At 40.2% G+C, this 22,692-nt stretch overlaps 2 protein-coding genes across 2 annotated transcripts in view; one reads left to right on the top strand and one right to left on the bottom strand.

Annotated features, from left to right (window-relative positions):
* PDZD8 (PDZ domain containing 8) overlaps positions 1-9,265 on the top strand; it is a 107,374-nt gene extending 98,109 nt beyond the window's left edge. The window contains exon 5 of the mRNA XM_007964223.3: positions 1,207-9,265. Coding sequence (XP_007962414.1) covers positions 1,207-3,410 — 2,204 coding nt within the window. The 3' untranslated portion in view covers positions 3,411-9,265. The remainder of the gene's footprint in view (positions 1-1,206) is intronic.
* The window catches only part of SLC18A2 (solute carrier family 18 member A2), a 41,019-nt gene continuing 23,636 nt past the window's right edge, over positions 5,310-22,692 (bottom strand). The window contains exons 11-16 of the mRNA XM_007964222.3: positions 19,811-19,889; positions 19,587-19,638; positions 18,876-18,939; positions 16,511-16,630; positions 16,237-16,370; positions 5,310-9,547 (exon numbers count right to left, since the gene is read on the bottom strand). Of these exons, the coding sequence (XP_007962413.3) occupies positions 9,443-9,547; positions 16,237-16,370; positions 16,511-16,630; positions 18,876-18,939; positions 19,587-19,638; positions 19,811-19,889 (554 nt within the window). The 3' untranslated portion in view covers positions 5,310-9,442. The remainder of the gene's footprint in view (positions 9,548-16,236; positions 16,371-16,510; positions 16,631-18,875; positions 18,940-19,586; positions 19,639-19,810; positions 19,890-22,692) is intronic.

Here is a 22,692-nt window from a genome sequence, read left to right as displayed (position 1 = left end):
AAGAAAAGAGGAATGATTGGGCCGGGAAGTTGCCTAGAAGTAGTAAGCAGACAGGATTGTAAGAGGTGAAAAATAGGAGATTGTGATCAGAGAGTAATTGAAAATGAAAGATCTTTGATGTGGACAAGTTCCAAGTGATGACCAAGTCTAAAGGCTGATCTTCCCAGACAGCTAATGTAAGAGGACACAGGTTGAGGAACCCTGAAGTCAAGTTATGAGAAGGGGGTGGTATTACTTAGATTTATTTAGGATGGCCCTAAGATCTTTGGAAAACAAAGAGCCTTCTTATTCTTTCTCTAAGTTCTACATAAAGGGATAGCTTGGGCAAGTGCTGTTTTAGAGAGTGTGGGAAGAGTGACAGGAAACAAGTAGCACCTTTCAGTGCTAACACACCTAGAATATCTATAGAAGAATACACTAGAAGCTACTAAGGTCAGGGAAGGGACAGTATGTCTGGGAGATAGAAGTGGAAAGAATATTTTTTACTGTACATCTTTTTATACCTTTCGAATTTTAAACTACGTGTAACAATTAAAAAGTTAGAAAAATCAAAACTTAACATAGATATTACAGATACAGATAGTAACCAACTTGTTTAACTTCAAAGCAGTTTGTCCCTTACTTGTTCTTTCTGGTTTTGAAAAAGATGAATGTGATGGATAGAGTTGATAAAAAGAATCTGTAAAAGTATGTTATTCATAGTATAGTATTTTGCTACATTATTTTCAAGCACTAGTCTCTTAATTTGAATCATTCATTATAGGTCTTGTAATCCCTGGAGTATTTTAGAATTTCCTTCAGTGGAATCACAGCTTTCCCTAAGTCTGATATAGCCATTAATAGAAGCCTTTAAATAGATCTCCCTCTGTTCACTTCTTCAGTTCAAACTGAGAGATGTCATCTAACCTATGAAGAGATAAAAAGCAATTAGGAATTAGCATCGTGGCACTCTTTTAGGGATCCTGTGTCATCATCTGGTTTGAAAAGATAAACATCTCCAGGATATCAGCACATTCAGGGTTTGAGAATTAGCACACCAATTCATCAAAAAGCTAAATAAGATATTGTTGAGGTTTTCCTATTACTCTTCTATTAGTTAAATAACCAGAGGTAATGGCAATTATATATATTTAATTAAATATATTTAACAAATGTAATTTCTATTGCAGTAATTTACATGTTTTCCCTTTTAAAATCTTAAACCAGGTGTGAAAATTACATCAACACTGCAAGTATTGAAACTTATCAAGCAGGCTGGTGACCGAGTCCTGGTGTACTATGAAAGGCCTGTTGGCCAGAGTAATCAAGGTGCAGTGCTGCAAGATAACTTTGGCCAGTTGGAAGAAAACTTTTTGTCAAGCTCATGCCAATCAGGTTACGAAGAGGAAGCTGCCGGGTTGACAGTAGATACTGAAAGCAGAGAGCTGGATTCTGAATTTGAAGACTTGGCAAGTGATGTCAGAGCACAAAATGAGTTCAAAGATGAGGCACAATCATTAAGTCACAGTCCCAAACGTACTCCAACAACACTTTCTATTAAACCCCTTGGAGCTATATCACCAGTTTTAAACCGTAAATTAGCTGTAGGAAGTCACCCACTACCACCAAAAATTCAGTCCAAAGATGGAAATAAACATCCACCCCTAAAAACTTCTGAGATAACAGACCCAGCACAAGTGTCAAAACCCACCCAAGGATCCACTTTCAAACCACCCGTGCCACCACGACCACAAGTGAAAGTTCCTTTGCCTTCCACTGATGCTCCAAATCAGGCAGAACCAGATGTTCTTGTTGAAAAGCCAGAGAAGGTGCCGCCGCCTCCTCTTGTAGATAAATCTGCTGAAAAGCAAGCAAAAAATGTGGATCCCATAGATGATGCAGCTGCATCTAAGCAATTTTTAGCAAAGCAAGAAGTGGCCAAAGATGTCACTTCAGAAACTTCCTGCCCTACTAAGGACAGTTCGGATGACCGTCAAACATGGGAATCATCAGAAATTCTTTATCGTAATAAGCTAGGAAAATGGACAAGAACCAGAGCATCCTGTTTGTTTGACATAGAAGCCTGTCACAGGTACCTAAACATTGCACTGTGGTGCAGGGATCCTTTTAAGTTGGGAGGTCTCATCTGTTTGGGGCATGTTAGTTTAAAACTTGAAGATGTGGCTTTAGGATGCCTAGCTACATCAAACATGGAATACCTTTCCAAATTGAGACTGGAAGCCCCCTCACCTAAGGCAATAGTCACTAGAACTGCTCTGCGTAATCTGAGTATGCAAAAGGGATTCAATGACAAATTTTGCTATGGTGACATTACTGTTCACTTCAAATATTTGAAAGAAGGAGAATCAGACCACCATGTAGTTACTAACGTAGAGAAAGAAAAAGAACCCCATTTGGTTGAAGAAGTTTCTGTTCTCCCTAAAGAGGAGCAATTTGTTGGACAGATGGGTTTAACAGAAAACAAACACAGTTTCCAGGATACTCAATTCCAGAACCCAACATGGTGTGACTACTGTAAGAAAAAAGTTTGGACTAAAGCAGCTTCCCAGTGTATGTTTTGTGCTTATGTTTGCCATAAAAAATGTCAAGAAAAGTGTCTAGCTGAGACTTCTGTTTGTGGAGCAACTGATAGGCGAATAGACAGGACCCTGAAAAACCTTAGGCTTGAAGGACAGGAAACCCTCTTAGGCCTGCCTCCTCGTGTTGATGCTGAAGCTAGCAAGTCAGTCAATAAAACAACAGGTTTGACAAGGCATATTATCAATACTAGTTCTCGTTTATTAAATTTGCGTCAAGTCTCTAAAACTCGCCTTTCTGAACCAGGAACTGATCTCGTAGAACCTTCACCAAAACACACACCCAACACGTCAGACAACGAAGGCAGTGACACGGAGGTCTGTGGTCCAAACAGTCCTTCTAAACGGGGAAACAGCACAGGAATAAAGTTAGTGAGAAAAGAGGGTGGTCTGGATGACAGTGTTTTCATTGCAGTTAAAGAAATTGGTCGTGATCTGTACAGGGGCTTGCCTACAGAGGAAAGGATCCAGAAACTAGAGTTCATGTTGGATAAGCTACAGAATGAAATTGATCAGGAGTTGGAACACAATAATTCCCTTGTTAGAGAAGAAAAAGAGACAACTGATACGAGGAAAAAATCACTTCTTTCTGCTGCCTTAGCAAAATCAGGTGAAAGGCTACAAGCTCTAACACTTCTTATGATCCACTACAGAGCAGGCATTGAAGATATAGAAACTTTAGAAAGTCTGTCTTTAGACCAACACTCCAAAAAAATAAGCAAGTACGCAGATGATACAGAAGAAGACCTTGATAATGAAATAAGCCAACTAATAGACTCTCAGCCATTCAGCAGCATATCAGATGACTTATTTGGCCCATCCGAGTCTGTGTAGCAGACAGGTCTATTTAAACTTTCAAATCAACGGGGTAAAGTTGCATCTAAAGTACCACAGATACAACCATGTTTAAATCCTCTTATGCACTCTGGCCTGCTTCTCCAGTTACTTGCTTGTGTAAGAACAAAAATGAAAAAGGTTGTTTTCCAGTAAAAACATGACCAGCTTACTAATTGGTTGTTTTGGATTGCATTTATAGCTATGCTTTTTTGGGTTTATACTGGGAATTTATTTTTACTAATTTATTTTTAACTTTTCTAATTATGTAATTATATAAGCTAACTTTTCATGTTTATGTATGTATAGTGTCCCCTTGTGTTATTTTCCTTCCTCTTGGTTTTTGAATTAGTGTTAAATAGAATACTGTCTAGATTCTTAAAATATTTTCATTTCCATCATGGTTATAACAAATTTGCTGCATGCCCAAATTGACAACAGCAATCATTGAGGGAACAGGTTTTTGAATCTTTTGTGTTAGGAAGTTTATCGTCTCTACTTGCTTGAGATTTTTGTTATATTGGGGGTTTGGGGGTGCTTTTTGTTTTGTTTTTGCCAAACATAACATGAAAGCAGATGCTGCAGCTTTAGTCTGTTATGCTGATTTAGTTAAAAAAAAAAAAAAAAAACTTTTTTACATATATTGCTTGCTTTCAATACTTCTGTGAAATTTTTTTCTAAAGCTTTTGTGCAGCTGTATGGTAAACATGGTGATTAATTTGAAGAGCTTACACTGAAAGACAATGTAATAGGAAATAAATGTAGAATGCAGTTGGTCAAGAATTTTGTAGAGGATAACAAGACTTAATTACTGAAAAACAGTCACATAGCATTTTTAAATATAATCTTTTAAAATATTGATGCTTTCCTTTTAAATGGAAATTTAAATTTTATGATTAAAAGTTTAAACATCTATGATAATTTTCCTTATCAGTTCTCCCATAGGAAATAAAGCATGTGAAAGGGTATTTAAAGTTTTGGAGGACTCTTTTTAAAATGACTGTGTTGATAACTAGTTTGGGCTGGTTTTGTTTTAGAAACATTTTAATGTAGGAGTATTCTGTGAAGGAAAGGAATCATGCAAAATATACTTATTGCTTTGGCATCTCACAGTTGTAAAGGAATGGTGATCATTCTGAATACTTCTGTGTAAGTATTCATTAAGAAAAGAATGAGAAAAACAGACAGTATTCATACATAGGAATTGGGACCAGTTCTCTAAAAATGAAGATATACTCATACTGGGTCCATTTTATGGATTCCAGTAACACATGACTGAGGGAAAACAAGTAGGCTTGACTGCTGTTGGGGTACCTTAATAGTTTCGGTCTGTTATATATCTATAAAATAGACAAGTATATGTTTATCCCTTTTGTAGGTAACTGCTATGATGATTGCTATATAGTGAAACTGACATGAGTTTAAAACTAGATGGAGCAGCTTTTATTGCTGGCAGGAAAAAGCATGGTGTAATATTAAGGATTGGGGCCCAGGTCTAGAGTCCAGGACTCCATAAAAGAGTTTAAGTTCAAGCCCTTCCATTAACGAACTGTGCAAGCATAGGCAGTTACAAAAGGACTCCATCCCACAGTTTACCCATCTCTAAAATGGGAATAATACTACTTTCCCTCCCTCACAGTATTGTTGTGAGGAAAACAATAGCATAACTGCAAAAGTGCTTTGAACAGTAAAAAGATATACAAGTAAAAGGCATTATTTATATGAGTGAGAAAGACATTTTTGAGGGTAGAAAAGTTATTCGACTTTAAAAATCAATAGCCAAGTCTCATGCCTTTTGTTACTTTAGGAAGTGAAAATTTCAGGTACTAAATACCTTTCTTAGCCAAGTTTATAACAAAAACATCCAGTATACTTCATTACTTATTTAAGCGTGATCTCTTTTTCTTTCTTTCTTTCTTTTTTTTTTTTTTTTTTTTTTTGAGATGGTGTCTCGCTGTCTCCCAGGCTGGAGTGCAGTGGCGTGATCTCGGCTCACAGCAAGCTCCGCCTCCCGGGTTCACGCCATTCTCCTGCCTCAGCCTCCCGAGTGGCTGGGACTACAGTTGCGGCTAATTTTTTGTATTTTTAGTAGAGACGGGGTTTCACCGTGTTAGCCAGGATGGTCTCGATCCCCTGACCTCGTAATCCACCCACCTCGGCCTCCCAAAGTGCTGGGATTACAGGCGTGAGCCACTGTGCCCGGCCACATGATCTTATTTTAAAAGAACACTGCTATAGAAGAATTTACACACCAGATTCCCTGAAAGCTAAAGTATTGTTCTATAACTTACACTTGAAGCAGTCTGCTCAGTGTGTAACCACAACTGATTTTATAAAAAATAACTTACCATTGATAACCTGGAAGGTGGACTACTTGTAAGTGGCTGGTGTTTACTGATTAAACCATGGAAGTTTTCATGATACCCAAGCATGTTGCTGAAACTGATGCATTTGAAAGAGCTGTTGAAATAATGCAGAACTTTGGTTTTATAAGAATCTACTCATGTTTTAAAAGTATTTAACTACGTAGACCACAATTATAGAAAGCTCAGTGATGCTGCTAATGACGTTTGTAAACTATATCTGTAATGTAGTGCAATATTTTTATATTTCACTGGGAGAGGCAGTAGAGACATCATAGTTGTACTTTAGTGCAAGCGGGGGAACACTCCAAATAGCCTAGAGTATAGTAAGGTATAAAGCTTCAATGAAAAAAGCTGTATTATATTACATTACTGATGTAATCTTGCTGCCATGCTATGTATCAATAGCTAAAAAATAATAATAAAGACTACCACAGAAAACAAGAATATCTTCATTTAATGACATCTTTAAAAAAGGTGATTGCTGCATCTCTATGGAATTATCTTATGGTATAATTTGGCCATGCAGAAAAGCATAACAAAGTCCACTTTTCCTAAACAAAATTACTGTTTTGCAGACTGCCCCAAAATATTTTTTTACTATTGTTTCCTTATGGATTATCAAGTTTATGGGTTTTCTTTGACTATTAGACTTTAAACATTTTCTACGTTAGTGTTAGCTGAATGAATGGTTTAGACAAACTGAGCAACGTTTTAGCATTATTAGCAATCATAATAGGCTATATTTCTTCATATCAAGCCTTACATTCAGTATCAGAAGTACTTGAAATAAGTGGCTATTTTGTGATGCTGGGAGGAGAAAACAACCTAAAAATTTTGAGGGGTACTATCAAGTTCTAAATGTATAGCTTAATTTTTTTAAAGCAATTTGGAAATATTTGGCTCTTACTAATGAGATAAATAATAAAATCTTAAGTTCCCTAAAAGTGAATAAATTTTAAATACCTACTTTTAAAAATATTCCTTAACTTCTAAATTGACATAACAGCTTTTCTTACCAAAAAAAGGGGAGAGGTTCCCCTAATTCCTTTTGGGCCATAGATCCCCTTTTAAGATCTGATTAAAGATGTGGACTTTCACCACAGGAAGATACCCATTGGCACACCATTCAAAATGTATCAGATTTCAAGGGTTTTACGGAACTCCCCTGGGTTTATGTCAAATGGGTGGATATTATAGCTGTTTTCATCAGGTATGGTTATTTGTTGACAACCAACAGGACAACAGTGTTTATAGATGCAAGGATAACTTACTGGTTTTTTTCCACATTGAATGTGTCTAGTTACATATCTCAATTTAAAATAAATTGTGGGAAGCCAAAAAAGTATGGTCAAGCTAACCCGGAGTGGCTTTTACCTGATTCCTACAAGCACAGAAGAATAGTTTTTAATTAAATATCCACAGTCAAAATGATACCTTATGTATTTTATTCCAACAACATTTGGTTTATAAAGGAATACAAACAGGCACAAAACATGATTCAGAAGATTTATTAAGTAAACTTGCTAAAATATGGACAGATGCACTTAGCAGTCAAACAGCTGAATATTCATTGCTACCTCATTCAGGTTTTTGTATCTGTATTACCGGGTACGAACATAAAAACCACCTCTGTTCAAAAAATAAATGTTCAGAGAACTGTATGTTATTTGTTCTGGTACATACATTTAAAAAAAAAAAAATTTTCAGTCTTGCTAACCAAGAATATTAGTCATATTCTATTCTATGACTTATAATTTTTTCCCCCAAGTACAACCTATCTTTTGCTCCCAAAGCAGTTCTGAAGGTTTTATTTATATTTTATCTTATCTTGAGGGACCAACAGCAGGCATACCTTTGCCAGGCCTTCTTGCAGAAAGACACAGAGCCATAAAGGCAAAAATAAAATTGCAATAAAGTATACGGTATTGGGGGCAGGGAGAACCAGAAACCCTCAAAGAGAACCAATTTGTAACACGTTCTTTTTTAAGGCTCTACCCCTGTAGAGGTAAGAAACTAGCCTGCCTTTTTAGCCACATGAGAATTTCCTCCAGAGCCATCTTCCAAAGTAGCAGACTTGGCCAAGTTGACCAATGCCAAATAAGTGACTTGGAAGTTTGTTTGCTTCAAACGCACTGCAGTTGGAAACCAGACTTGAAATAATCGAAGCCCCACAGAAAAGCTTCATGAAACAAAGGAAGTGTTACTTTCCTAGAGAATAAGAAAGTCACAAGATTGAGGAGTCTTTGTTCTAAAGTTCTTTGCTCCTTGATGTCCAAGTTAACACAAACACAATCTTAGCTTAACAAAACTAAGTAATTTTTGTTTATGATTATGGAACTGCAGGATTAACAACTATTATTAGAGACATTCCACACTGCACACTCCAGTCGTATCTCTTAACAAAACGACATAAATTGACAATGTTCACTAACAGTATTTGCTGTTACACTGAAAAGGCACATCAATGTTGTCATGCTTAGAAAAATACACGACACTGAACACTGGATGATATAGTTAGCACATACATTTTTAGATGTTCCATTTTTCTTTTCTGCCTGATCACTATTATTTTTACTTCTTAATATATGATTCAAGACATAATTTCATTCCTCATTTTCATTTAAAAGTTGTCTTCACATTGATGTGAACAACTTTCAGGAGTCTAAAAAATCATAGTTTCAGACAACCTAAAATAAACATATTCCTAGAAAACACTTGGATGATCTGCACACAGATCAAAGATACAGTCAGATATTGAAGTCAGAGCATCTGTTTTTAGCCTCGTTTCTTTTTCTAAAACTTGAAGTAGATGGCGATTAACCTTATCATGTTTAAACAACCTTGACAGTGTAAGGTACATGTACCCTCAATTTTCTTTCATCCAGTAAGACAAGTATGCATCTTAAAGGGAAAGCTTTTAGTTCATAACAATATGTTTGGTTGCTTTTCTCTGCTTTCAGAACATTTACTATTTTCCCCTTATTGGCTTTAGTGTCTGCTGCCAACCAGATAACGTGTTAACATACAATTTACAACTCTCTTCTAGGTAGGTGATTACATAAGAAACTAACGCCAGCTAAGATTTATGGATTCAAAAGATAACTGACACAAGTTCTTGTCCTCTACACTTGAGAGAACTAGCTCTTTAACTCATAAATATATTGATAGTAACTACAAGTTAAATAACACTCATGCAGTGTCACTATATAACTTGCTGTCTTACTTGATTCTGTTTTTCAGACTTCATTCTAGTTTCTCTTTGTTAGAAGAGTCTCAGAGATAATGTGTGCTTTAATTTTAAACACTCATTACCAATATGATTTTTGCCCAAATGTTTGCTAATGTAAGTTAAAAAATTATATTTGGTTTGGATTCAAATATTTATAGATTTACACAATACCTATTTCATCAAAATATATTGTATGATATTTAATAAAATCAAATACATAAAATAAAGTTTCAACACTATTTATACAAACCCCTAGAAAAGCTTCTTTTTCTTTATAAGGCTGTTGGCAATCGACCATAACCATGGAAAAGAAATAATAACCTTTGGTTTTACTCTTTCACCAGGGATGGATGGTATGACTAAGACAGTTCTGGATGAGTCGTGTCACTGGAAACACTGTTTTATACAATTAAACACTTGGACGATTTCTGAGGGTCTCAGTCACTTTCAGATTCTTCATCATCACCTATTGGATAGGACTGGATATTATTCTGAGTGTACATTTTTGTTTTAATAGGGCAGTTGTGATCCATGAGAATAGCCTAAAAGAGAGCAAAGTGCAAGTATATTAACTTCTTGTTTCATAAAGATAAGATGGTTTTAACCTACTGTTTTTAAGGATTATTAATTTGAAAGCTATGTAGTATTACTTGCTACCAGTCATTTGGAGCAATTGCCAGATGCCTGACCTAAAAGACCTGTAGTTCTACACTCTAAAAATTCCAGGCAATTGGAGACAGCAGAAGTGGTCCCTGCAGTATTTTCATTATATCTGTCAGGGGCCATAAGTCCACTGTGGGAACTTATACTCTATGAAGCAAGGGATAGGCAGGTTAGGTTTGTTATACTTAGAATCTTGGAATTGGGGAATGGGGATCCTGGAGGTCACCCAGTCCAACTTCTGTTTACAGACATCATTGTGGCAACACACCTTGAAAAGATTTGCTCTCTCCTTAACGAAAGAAGCCCTCACGTGTGAGAAATGTACCTAAGTCTGGAACAACCCGTTTCCATTGTTTGCATTCATGAATCTGGTTCTGATATCTTTTTCTTTTTTTTCTTTTTTTGTTTGAAACGAAGTCTTGCTTCATCAGCCAGGCTGGATCGTGGTGTTATGATCTTGGCTCACTGCAACCTATACCTCCTGGGTTCAAGCAATCCTCCCACCTCAGCCTCCTAAGTAGCTGATATTACAGGTGTGCACCATCACGCCCAGCTACTTTTTTTGTATTTCTAGTAGAGTCAGGGTTTCATCATGTTGGCCAGGCTGGTCTTAAACTCCTGACTTCAAGTGATCTCCCTCCTCAGCCTCCCAAAGTGCTGGGACTACAGACATGAGCCACTGCACCTGGCCAGTTCTGATATCTTCACAGGCTGCCCTTACAATCTTTTGTTGTTGTTTTGAGACAGAGTCTCACTCATGCCATAGTGCACTGGTGCAATCTCAGCTCACTGCTGCTTCCCGGGCTCAAGCCATCTTTCCACCTCAGACTCCTGAGTAGCTGTGACTACATGCATATGCCACCAAGCCTGGCTAATTTTCAATTTTTTTTTTTTTTTTTTTTTTTTTTTGGTAGGGATGAGATCTCACTATATTGCCCAGGTTGCTCAAACTCCTGGGCTCAAGTGATCTTCCTGCCTCAACTTCCCAAAGTGGTAGGATTACAGGTGCAAGTGACCATGCCTGCCCCCAATCTTTTAAGACCATATTATCATGGCCCGTTAGATTTTTTTCTCAGGCCAAACATGCTAGAGCTATTCTTTTTTCACACATGTGATTTCCAGACCACCTCTCCCCAATCCTAGCTTTCCTCTAGCTTAAATATATGATTTTTTAAAAATCCTCTTCTTATGAGCATGAAACTCTCATGCCCTCCTTTATTGTTACTGAAAATTTAAAAACTGTGACAAAAACGTGCTGCTCTGCTTTCAAACCAGATTGTCAAATAAGTATTTGCTTATATTTGATAACACAGCTGGCATTTATCATGCCAAGAGCATGCTAAGCATTTTAGAGAAAATGCATCACAATAACCCTCTGTGGGAGGTGAGAAAACAGGCACGGAGCAGTTAAAGAATTTGACCAAGGGGTGTACAGCTAGGATGGGGCAGACAGGAGTCGCAGCACTCCATGGTAGTTAGACGAGCACAGAGGACAGCAAGGGGGCGTCATGTGCAACTAAAATAAATTATCAGGTATGTCTTGAGTTTCTCTCCATGTGAACTACTCCCCCAATATTTTCTTTTTGCAGTTTGCAAATCTAAATAGATAAAAATGTATCTGATGTTGGCCTATTGCAACCCATCTTGTCTGTTAGCTATTACTCCCAGCTCTTGTCCCCAGATAAGACTCCACTCAGTGCTTAACCCATTGATCATTTCCCAAGACATTCTCCAGTGATCTGTGTAACATGTGAAGATAAGGACTTCCTTGACCCTCTAAGTTAGGCTGCCAGCTCAACCTGTCAGCTTCTAACTTAACTGTTTCTTTTTATGCTGCTTGCCAAATGAATTGATACTTGTATTCAATAAAGAGCTCAATTTTTAAAATAATGGCGGCATTAGACTTGGTACACCAGGACTGTTCTCCCCACGTAACACAAAGGTTTAACCCCCCTAACAATAGATGTCTCATCACCCCAAGATTAATGATTCTCGAGGAAATGTAGGGGTGGAGAGATGGAGCAGGTTAAAACATGAAATTTGACAATGGTCCTCTCGTGACAATGGTGTCAACAAACTGAGAAACACTGCCCTAGTTACATGGCATTATCTAAGACTATAGCACTGTCATCTGGCTGACAACAGCTGATGGGACACCTATTAGGTGTTGCATGTCAGTGCCCTTAAGGTCCTATCCCAGCATCTTAGTTACCTCCCTGCACGGGCAAGAACAGGGACTCCAGGGTCCCGGGTGGAGTGCTCACTTCTGGTTCAGTGCCCAGGGAAAGCTATCCTGTAGAGGCGGGAGTTGAGGTAAACTTTGAAAGATGGAAAAGATTTGGACAGCAAGGGAGGTGACAATGAGTAAAACGAGTTATTTACCAAGCAGGACACTAAGCAAGCCACCCTGGCCACCACAGACGTCTGCTGAGGAGGCACCGTGAGATACCAGTTGGGACACCCAACTGGAATGCAGGGCATGGGGCCTCGATCCTTGCATGGCCCCCAGGCAGGCAGGTCACCTTATAAAGAACGGTCATCACTACCTTATTCCTAATTGCCTTCCATCTCTTGGCTCATCCACATTAGACCTGAATGTATGAATATGTCATTTTAAGGACCCCAGAACCTAGGACTGGGCACATGATATGAACACAACCAAAAAACTGCACTGCAGGAAAAGCAGTTCAGTCAGACCGATTATTTGGCATCATGCAGGCTTAACTGACCAGCATTTGTCAATTCACCCAAACCATATTTATTAACAGCCTGTTTCAGGTAAAGTTTTCTTCCTTTAAACGTTCTGTAGCCTTTAAAACCTAGCTCGCTGGCTTCCAAACCTCTCTTGAAAGATTTATTGTGCAATAATTGTACTTTTTTAAAGAAATACACAATTAAATAAGCCAGGTGGCACGTAATGTTTCAAAAGTGCCATGAAGAAAGGCATGAACAGCATCAAGCGGGTCAGTCAGGTGCCCGGGGAACAAGCAGGGTGGACACAATGCAGGCAGGTAAATTAAACCTGCTCTCCACACACTGCTGTGGTGAGGAAGGTGTGTTTGACTCGCAACCGAAGAGAAAATCAATAGGAGGGGATTGGCATTTGAATTCAGAGCAAAGCCCACTTACTGAGAGGTGAGCCCCAGCCCCTCCAAATGCCCCTTTCATGAATTAGGATCTCCTAAGTGGTAAAAACAAACAAACAAACAAACATGGTGGACCAAATAAAAAGTAAAAGTAATATAAATACAAAGCTGGGGTAGTGAACCCATAAAAGCTATTAAAAGATAAGAGTGCCAGTCTTTGAGATTTTGATAGGTACCAGGCCCTCTGAGTAGGCAAGTTTTATTCTCTTTAACATAACTAGAAAAGCAATGATGGTTTTGCACCCACTATTTAAATGCCTGCAAAGGGGCAAATTCCATAAACAACTTATAATATGCAGAATGTGGTCTATCTCAGCAGCCTCCGGCTACCCCATCCTTGCCCCACCCATGGCATCCAGAAAACAGAGCTGTTGCTGGAAGGGCTTTATGGAACAACTATCAGAGCCATCCAGGAAAAGAAAGCTGCAATCCTCAAACCACCTAATTTCTTGTCTTGGCAACAATTAGAAACTTCAAGAGTAAAATTAAGAAGCGTGCCTTGTCTTTAAAAATAATTCTTCAACCTGGAAAAAAAAAAATCCACAATACAGCTCTTCTCAACTGGGAACTTTGAGAGTGAAGCGCTACCATGTAACTGTCTTATAACACAATTTTCCTCAAATGGTGATGTTGATATTTCCTGTATGCAGAGGGACTTGAGTAACAGGTTTTTTTCTCCACCTATACTGATAATGCTGATTATAAACAATGGAAATCCAGTAAACCAAATGGAAGACAAACTCACATGCTCATAAACTAGTTCCTGATTCTATCCCTGGCGATCCATTAAAACAGCATTATACCTTACAATATAAAACAGCTTAAGTCCAAACACCTTGTTATAAGGATGCTGTCTAATGGAAGAATGATTTGCTAAGGGTCATATGCCTTCTGGCCCTCACATCCCCCAGCATTTGGCAACTGCTCATCCTGAACGCCAGCACTTGTCTGCTCTGGGGTTTCTCAACTGCATGGTCATTGATTCTTCCTCCTCCCTCACACACTGCTGTCCTGCCTGCATGCCCCCTTATCATTAGGTGTTGTCGGCCGCCACCGCTGGCTTCCTGCTCTGCTTACACAATGAGTAGGCAGCAGCTGCTAGTCACCACTCTCAAATGTCACCATTAGGCCAGTCGAATGGCATCCGACGTGATGCCTTCAATTATGGGCATCATTGATGGGCAGCGAGATGCACGCCTTCTCAAGTTTTTAATGATTTATCTTGCTAGGTGCTTATTAAGGATTGTAACATCTTGCAATGAAAGTGGCTTTCTGGAAACCTATAATTCTTACTGTTTTGCCTTTCAGGACCGTCTCTTCCACTTCCTTCAGCATTTTTTTTAAAAAAATGAACTAAAGTATTTGTTTAAATTGGGAAAGAGGAGGGGTATTGAGGCCCGCCTTCTGCTAGTCCTTCTGCAGAACACAGTGGCTGGGCAAGCACCTTCCCTGCTCGTCCTCTGACCTCATTCATTTCCCACGGCCACAGATAAGCCATCAGGCTGCTATTCGCAAACTGACATCACAACAGCCACTGATGTTGGCCGGCTTGGCAAAGGGAGCCCATTCATCTGTTTTGGGGTCTGTATAGCAAAAGGAAACTCTCACATCACAGAGGAGGAAAAAGGGAGAAAATTCAGGTATTGCTGGACTGACAGGGGAAGCCAGAGAGTTAGATAAGCAGGAAAGAGTTGGGTGATATTGGAAATAGGAACACATTTTTTGAGCCACAGGGCCAATCACTCTGTTGGGATTCTTCCATTTAATCCTCACAATCCTATGAGGTAGACATTATCATTTTTCCATGCAACAGAGAAGGAAACCAAGACTCATAAGCCTCTACATGGTGGGGCCAGTTTGGCTCCCAGGTCCACGCTAGCCCTAACTATCTCCCAGGAGTCTTCAGTCTCCTGGGCTACAGGAGGATTTGTAGGTGATTTTATACACGTGCGCACATACACGTATACACACATATCTACTTTTTTTTGGTCAAAAACATTGAGCGTAACCTCCATTCAACCTTAAACTGATATCGTGGCAACAGAATGGCAGTTTGCAGTTGTGCTGAGAATTTTCTGACTCCATTTGAGCAAGGTATTGCTAGGGTCAGCCAAGCAAAGATGCATCTGGAATTTACACACCCAAGCTGGAAAGCAGGTGTCTTCTAAGACAGGTCTGAGAAAGTGATGTGGCTTTCAGAGCTGGGAAAGCATTTAAGCAAGCGGAAGGAAGGACAAGGGGATGGCTCCTGAGTTATTTCCACAGCACCTTCCATACCTTTTCCATGAGTCAGATGGGCCATGCATTACTCAAAAGTGTCTAGTTAAATCCTATTTAAAATAAAGGGCACAAGGCCAGTGCCCAGTGCTTGATATATTTTAAAATATGTGGAATGAATTAATGAATGTAAAAAAACACCCAAGACAAACACAGGCTGCACATAACCTTATTTTAAGGTTTGTCTTTAAATCTCCTTTTGGGGAAAACCATCAAAGGGCAGTTCAGGAAATGCCAAAGCATTAAGATGCATTCAGTTCCACTGTCAGAAAGACCTTCTGATGTACTTCCAAGAGAACATTACAAACAAACCTCACATCTATTCACAAACACAAAAATGCATGTCCTCTTGTTCACCTCATTCATCCTTAATCCAAGACACTCTCCTTTCCCCTGGACAAGTACCTATCAGCATTTGCTGTTTTAAAAACTGGCAAAGCCAGATAAGAAAGATGATCAGAAACACTGAGCTTCTCCTTGCTGGGTAAGGTAAATACCTTAGAAAGGTTAAAATGACTCATTTCAAAATTCAAATTTTGAACCAATTAATTTGAACTTTTTCAAAAGAGGGATGCTTTATACTCTACATCTTGCCTATGGCTGTAATTTTGGTCATAAAGTTATAAACTAAATGGTTCTATATGTTCACATATACCCCAAAGTGCACACACAATGATTTTTCCATAAAAATCATAAAATCATCTTCAAAATCCTACCTACAGTAAAGACAAGACAGCAACTATTACTGAATGCTGTAAAGGTTATGAGAAAAGCAACAGCACCACAAATGGCTAACCTTGGGCATAAGTACAGGAGGCAGAAAGATTGTGTCCAAGATGTTCAAGAACCATAGAAAATCAAATTGAATGATTCTAGGTTTATGCTTGGTCAACAAAAGAGCAACACTGATGCTCATCTATGTACAAAAATAATTTCATTCTCCCAGTTTATAAACATAAGCTTGAAAGAAATAACTCTCACAGTAATAACAAAATAAAAGAAGTAACTGCTCTATGTGATACAAACTAAAAAGGAATTCTCACCATTTTTGTTTGGAGGCTTTAGAATGAAACCACAAGGAAGCTATCAGGAAAGCCATGCTAAAATTACCAAGAAATGCTCACTGCATCCTAAATTTTTCTTACCATTTTTTCTTCTTTGGCAGGTGGACTTCGAAGAAAAAAGCAGAGAGGGGCAAAAAGAATATCAATGATCCCAATAATTGTCATGAGCCACGGAAATCCAATTGCCTTTGCAATAGCACCACCAGCAGAAGGACCTTTCAAAAAACAGAGAATTAGATAAAGTTCTTTCCAAATGTCTTGTAGACTGAAAGATGCAAAGATTGAAATAATTTTAGTAGACATTATCCATTGTGTATTGAGGGAAAAGGTTGTTATGAAAAGTCAATGTCCTTACCTATAGCATACCCCATACAAAATGCCACATCTGCAATGGCATACACACTCCCATAGACGGACACGTGCCGCAGGTCGACGAGGTAGCCCATGATGGGCATCATTGACGAATCCACCATTCCTGAGGACAGTCAGGGAACACAGTGTATAGCAAACAGATGTAAACCCAAAATGGGCTGAATATCAGGGACTGTGCCTTAAACTCACAACCCTGCCAGCTCTTCCCCTTCTGTTATCACCACCTGCAAGTCTTGGGGTGATACTAATCTTTGAGTAGAAAGAACAAAGGAAGCCTTTTCTGACCCCCCAGAGGAGGTCAGGTTCCCCTCGCACACAGATGTTCTCTCACAGCGTCATCTCAATTGTCATTCATTCTTCAATTCTTTGCTAAATGCCCAACTCTTCTGTTGGTTTTGTTCACCCATATCCCCAGCACTTGTACATTTTAGGAAGCCGCAAGCACCATTTCGATGAAAGAAATTTTCCTCATCTGCCTGCCACTGACACATGTGGAGGGGAGGGCACCAACCTCTGAGTCCCTGCCAGTGTGTTCACAGACACTGGCTCACAGCAGCCAATCATGAGCATCCCCATTTTACAGATGAGGAAACCAATATTCAGACAGGCGAGGCTTGACCACACTCACTGAGCCCGGGGAGTCTGAGCCAGGAACTCTGAACACACACCCTCTTTACACTAGCTGCTCCCCACTATTCAAGAGATGAGATTCTAATGCTGGTCATGGTTGTTGCTGGGGTATATGTCTGTGTATATATGTGTGTGTGTGTGTGTGTGTATTTATGTGTATGTATGTATATGTATATATGTATGTGTGTATGTATGTGTGTGTGTGTTTTTGCATGTTTATGTGTATGTGTTTATGTGTATATATGTATCTGTGTATGTATGTGTATGTATGTATGTGTGTATGTACTTGTATTTGTGTATGTCTGTGTATGTGTATATATGTGTGTAGGTGTGTGTGTATATGTATGTGGGTGGGTGTATGTGTATGTGTGTATGTATGCATATGTGTGCATGTATATTTGTGTGTATGTGTATGTTCATGTGGGGGTGTATGTGTGTGTGTATGACTGTCAGTGTGTGTGGTGTGTGTGTGTATGAATGTGTATGTGTGTGTTATATGTGTGTATGTGTGTGTATGTATATGTGTTTTAGCTAACTTCTTTCAGTTCACACACTCATACACACACAACACACACATACACACTCATACAACACAGACACAGACACACATGCATACACACACACATACACACATACACCCCCACATAAACACACATACACACACATAACTTCTGATCAGTGCCAGATGATCTCTCAGACTCCTTGGACTTCTGGGGCGTTCTGGTCCCCCCTATTATTCTCCACCTTAGAAACACTCATAGTCTAAGCGTGTGGCCCAGGTGTGACCAGCAGGAGGTGGGTCAGGCATGCAGGTGTGCTTAGTGGCGAGGGACAAGTGAACCAGAAAACAGCAAAGCAGGAAAGCACCAAAAGACACAGGCCAGGGGCCCATTCTGCCAGGCCTGCAGAATGGCAAGGGGAGCTGCCAGAGGACTGGGCACCCTCCCCAAAAAGATGGGCCATCCAGACAGTGGAGGACAAGGGGAGGCAAGGTAGAGGACAGGCAAACAGTCACCTGAGAAGGACCTGGAATACCATACTGGGTTCTACCCCAGCCTCGGCAGCCTTCTACCATCTGTCCTCAGTGAAAGCTGTGCTGTGCTACTGTACCCACTCAAAGGTTACGTTCCTGCCTCTACAGGGGTGGACTGAGCACTTACTTTTATCATGATCAATTGGTATATTATAAATAAGAGATAAAAGTATACCATTCACTCAAAATAGTGACAAGGTTTTTCCTAACATATTATCTTCTTAACATTACAAAAGCCCATCTCCTTGCCTATGGAAATTCCTGCAGCACAGGTGGTCATCAACACATTAGTCTGCTTTGTCTGTACTAAAACCTCTTCAAAACATATATGTGAAGCCTTTGCCCCCAGTCTCATGAGAAGACCTGCTCATAGGGAGGAGTCCACACATATGAGCTCTGTGCAAGGGATTCACTTGTTTTCCCAGCCCCAGCAGTGGAGCATCAGTTTCCTTCTGTAATATCAGCTTTTAAAGAATACTGGTTTTCAGGAAATAAACGACCAATGCATAGAAGCAGATGTCTTTACACGGAGAATCGACAGGCTGTAATTTAGCTAAGCTGCCTGCAGCCTTCCTTCCAAGATTCCAGAAATTTAGGTTGAGAAACTACAGTCTACCAGAGGAAGAAGAGCCCTTCCCAGTGGAAAAGCGGTTTCCAATGTAGGCACAAGGCTCGTGTGACTTACCAATTGCAAAACCAACTCCAAAGTTCGGAGCTATGAGTCCATAAATGTTTTTCGCAAATGGAATCTGTAAGAGAAAATAAATGTTACGCTAAAATAACAAGAGTTCCAACTCTAAATCATCTCGGAAAGCCCTGAACTTGTTTTTTCTCTGGGCATGGTACGCCTGTTCCCTTCTGAAGAAAAGAGGAGGAAGAGGGGTGGGGTTTGTGAAGAACCGGACGCTCCAAATCTTTAAAAGTCAAAGCTTGAGACAAGTTTTATGGCCACCAGGAAAAACTTGTCACCAGTATATGTGAATGATCAGCCCACTCCACCCTCAAGTTTTGACAAGAACAAGTAGGCCTCATGAGGGACGGCTATTGGCTATTGGTGGAAGAGATTTTATTCTAGAAAAACATCTTTTTTTGCTATTGTTTCAGGTTGGTTGTCCTGAAGTGTTTAAGACACTGTCAAGCTGAAGATGATGCAGGGGAAAGTTAAACATAAAGCGTGAAATAAAACATTTTAAATAATTTCTGACATAAAATGAAAATACACTCCTTGGAAAGTCTTGTCCAAACATTTTTAAGATGATAAAAAATTAGAATAAAATGAAAGCTGTAATAAAATATCAACAAACTCAAACGTAAAATGTTTCTTGGTGATTCTTGCCCAAAGCCCAAGTTTTATTCAAGGATCGTTCCTACTTGTCGAATGCCATCTTTTACTCACACATAAAATGCTGACTCCCACAATTATCATTCCTAGAAGAGCACAAAGCCACCTATCAAAAGAAAAAGCACCATTAAGAAATGATCATTTGATTTTTTTCCAGTCCAAATTTTCAGTGGAAATCAAAACAATTACTTGTAACAGCGAAGGCAGAAACAACTTAGAATTTTTGGAAAGAACTACATTATTATAACAGAATGAGTGTTGTTTTCATATCATCTTACCTCCCCATTTTGTGTGCAAGTATCCCAAAAATATTGGTTCCAATGAGATAAGAGATACTAGCTGGCAAGAAAGCAACGCCTGTAAATTTATGAAAAGAAGAGCTTATCAGTGCTGGTATCAGTCATATGTTAGAAAAACTAATAACTGTAGACACCACAACGTTGATTAGAGCAGATGAAATGAAGCTCCGGGGCCCACACCCCAGCAGCTAATATCCGGCGCCTGCCGGATCCGGTCTCGATCCACGTGGCTTCTCCTCCACACAAAGCTGCTGAGACACTCCAGAAATGAAAGTCCTTTCTCTATCAACTCCTTCATCTCGCCTCCATCTCTGGCTGGTGGTGGGCTTCACACGTGGGCTGATACGAACAGCTCCTGCCTGGGAGCTCAGCACCTGCAACCTTATGTGTGATTTCATCCCACAGAAGTAAGACGCAGTTATTGAAAGAATTAGGGAACCATGAGATAATCAAAAAGAAAAAAGTTAAAATTACCCCAAACCCCATCCATTACTCAGCTAATCACCACAGTCATTTTCCCCTGTAAGTTTATTTACATATACAAACATATTTATGTGTGTTTTGATTTTTTTAAAAAAAGGGATTATACTCTATCCTGCTTGTTTCACTTAGCTTTACAAACATTTTTCTATGTCAGAAACATAAATGTCTACCTGGTCATTTTTTGTGGTTAAGTCAGACCTTTTTTTTTTTTTTTTTTTTTTGAGATGGAGTCTCGCTCTGTCGCCCAGGCTAGAGTGTAGTGGCACGATCTTGGCAACCTCTGCCTCCCAGGTTCAAGTGATTCTCCTGCCTCAGCCTCCCAAGTAGGTGGGATGAGAGGTATGCACCACCATGCCTGGTTAATTTTTGTATTTTTAGAAGAGACTGAGTTTCAACATGTTGGCCAGGCTGGTCTCAAACTCCTGACCTCAGGTGATCCACCGGCCTCAGCCTCCCAAAGTGCTGGGATTACAGGCATGAGCCTCCACGCCTGGCCTCCTATCCAAGTTTTAATGCTCTCCCCATAGAGGGCACCTGCATCCCCCAGGTTCTGATGTGCCCAGGGTGATTTCCTGCTGGTGGTGGCAGCAGTGGCCTTGAACATCTCCTCCGCATTGAACAGAAAGTTCTAGCCATATCAGACCCAGCTTGGCTACCAGGAGAATTGTCCACATCAGCTCTGTCTGATCCTCATCCATTATTAGAACCACAGGACAATCTCTTTATGAGAGACTGCTTTTCAAACTCCTAGTGATTTTAGTATTTTTTCCTTGAAATCAGATATACTAGACTTGATTCCAAGCCTTGCTCACACATAGTAAAACTTACTTTGCTCTCAGTCAGAGGACTGCATAAGTGAGACATGCAGGTAGATATCAGATGACGGAGTGTCTGCTACACTCAAAATGCATGGGGCCTGGAGGTCCTTCTCATCCCAGCAGCTGGCCACACACTCATGGGCAAGTGTGATCTTGTCTCTTTAGGATAAAGCACGACTGTCTACCATCAAACCCAGAAACAGGCTGAGTCTTCCAACACAGCAGGGACTTCCAAATAAACGGCTCCATGAGCTAAATCCAAAACCAGATCATTCTAGACATGGGGGTTCTGGGAAACACTAATAAAGAGCAATCTCATTTCATTTTCCAGGGAATTATTTCTGTCATGTTTAGCAATATATGGTGGTCAAATAATTGTTCAGTGTAATCTGATTGAGCAAACATTTACTGACAGCCATGTGCCCAGCACAGCACTGGCCTGCAGCAAAGACAATGACAACGTGATTCTCGTCCTGATGCAAGTGTTTTGAAGGAAAGAAGCAGATGACGTTTAAACTGTGACCTGGCCAAGTGAGGCACATAACAAAAACCCAGGTGCCATACTCTGGGGACCTGGAACTGCGTCTGGCCAAGCTCCGCAGAGCAGATGGTATTTAAACCTGGCCTCAAAAGCTGTGTCGTAGTACTTCCTACCAGCTCTAGAGACTGTTAGTCCGGATAGTAAGATATCATGACAACCTTTGTCTCATGATAAGAATCCCTGAGGGCCAGGTAGGTATAAATGAATAAAACAAGCAAATTGCAAGCAAAAATAACAGTGCAGATACCATGATAAACAGCCACTGACATTCAGCCTCAGTGTCAGAGAAAGAAAATGAAAAATGGAGGGAAGAGAGGTCTGTGGCGACCCAGAAGGCCCAGACTCCATCTAGAAGGCAGACGCCACTCTCTGTGGCTATTCACTCCCCTGAGGGACTGCAGTTCCAGTACTGGAAGATCCTGTTTGTTTTTTAAAATGGAGTCTCAATGGAGGCTGAATGTCAGTGGCTCTGTTGCCTAGGCTGGAGTGCAATGGCACGATCTTGGTTCACCGCGACCTCCGCTTCTTGGGCTCAAGTGATCCACCTGCCTCAGCCTCCCAAAGTGCTAGGATTACAGGCATGATCCATGCACCCAGTCTGAGCAAGAATTCTTTCTAGGGCTTCTCCCGACTCAGTGAGAAAAGTGTTGGCTGGGACTGGCCTGCAACAGTGCCCTGGGCCATGGCAGGAACCCTCCCTTCTGCGGGGCAATGCTCTTCGCATATCTCTGCTCACACCAGAAAGTTCACCGAAGGGAGAGCTTCTATCACCCCTTGTGATTCTGGTACAACCTGGCTTCAGCCACGGCCTTGGCCAGCCAGTGAGGGAGAGGCTCTGGTCATCACGAAGCCTGCGGGGAGCTGAACTGGCCGTCCAGCCCCGGAAGCGAAGGTGAAAATGAGTCCTTGGGTTTCCTCCAAGCTCCAGATGACCCTTCCCTGAATGAAGGCCAAGGGCTCGGCCTAGAACCAGAATAGGGGCAATGGTCTTCCCTGTCCTATGGCAGGCTTAGGAGGAT

Source organism: Chlorocebus sabaeus, chromosome 9 (assembly GCF_047675955.1).
Source record: "Chlorocebus sabaeus isolate Y175 chromosome 9, mChlSab1.0.hap1, whole genome shotgun sequence".
Classification (NCBI taxonomy): domain Eukaryota; kingdom Metazoa; phylum Chordata; class Mammalia; order Primates; family Cercopithecidae; genus Chlorocebus; species Chlorocebus sabaeus.
This window is presented reverse-complemented; position numbering and strand designations above follow the sequence as displayed.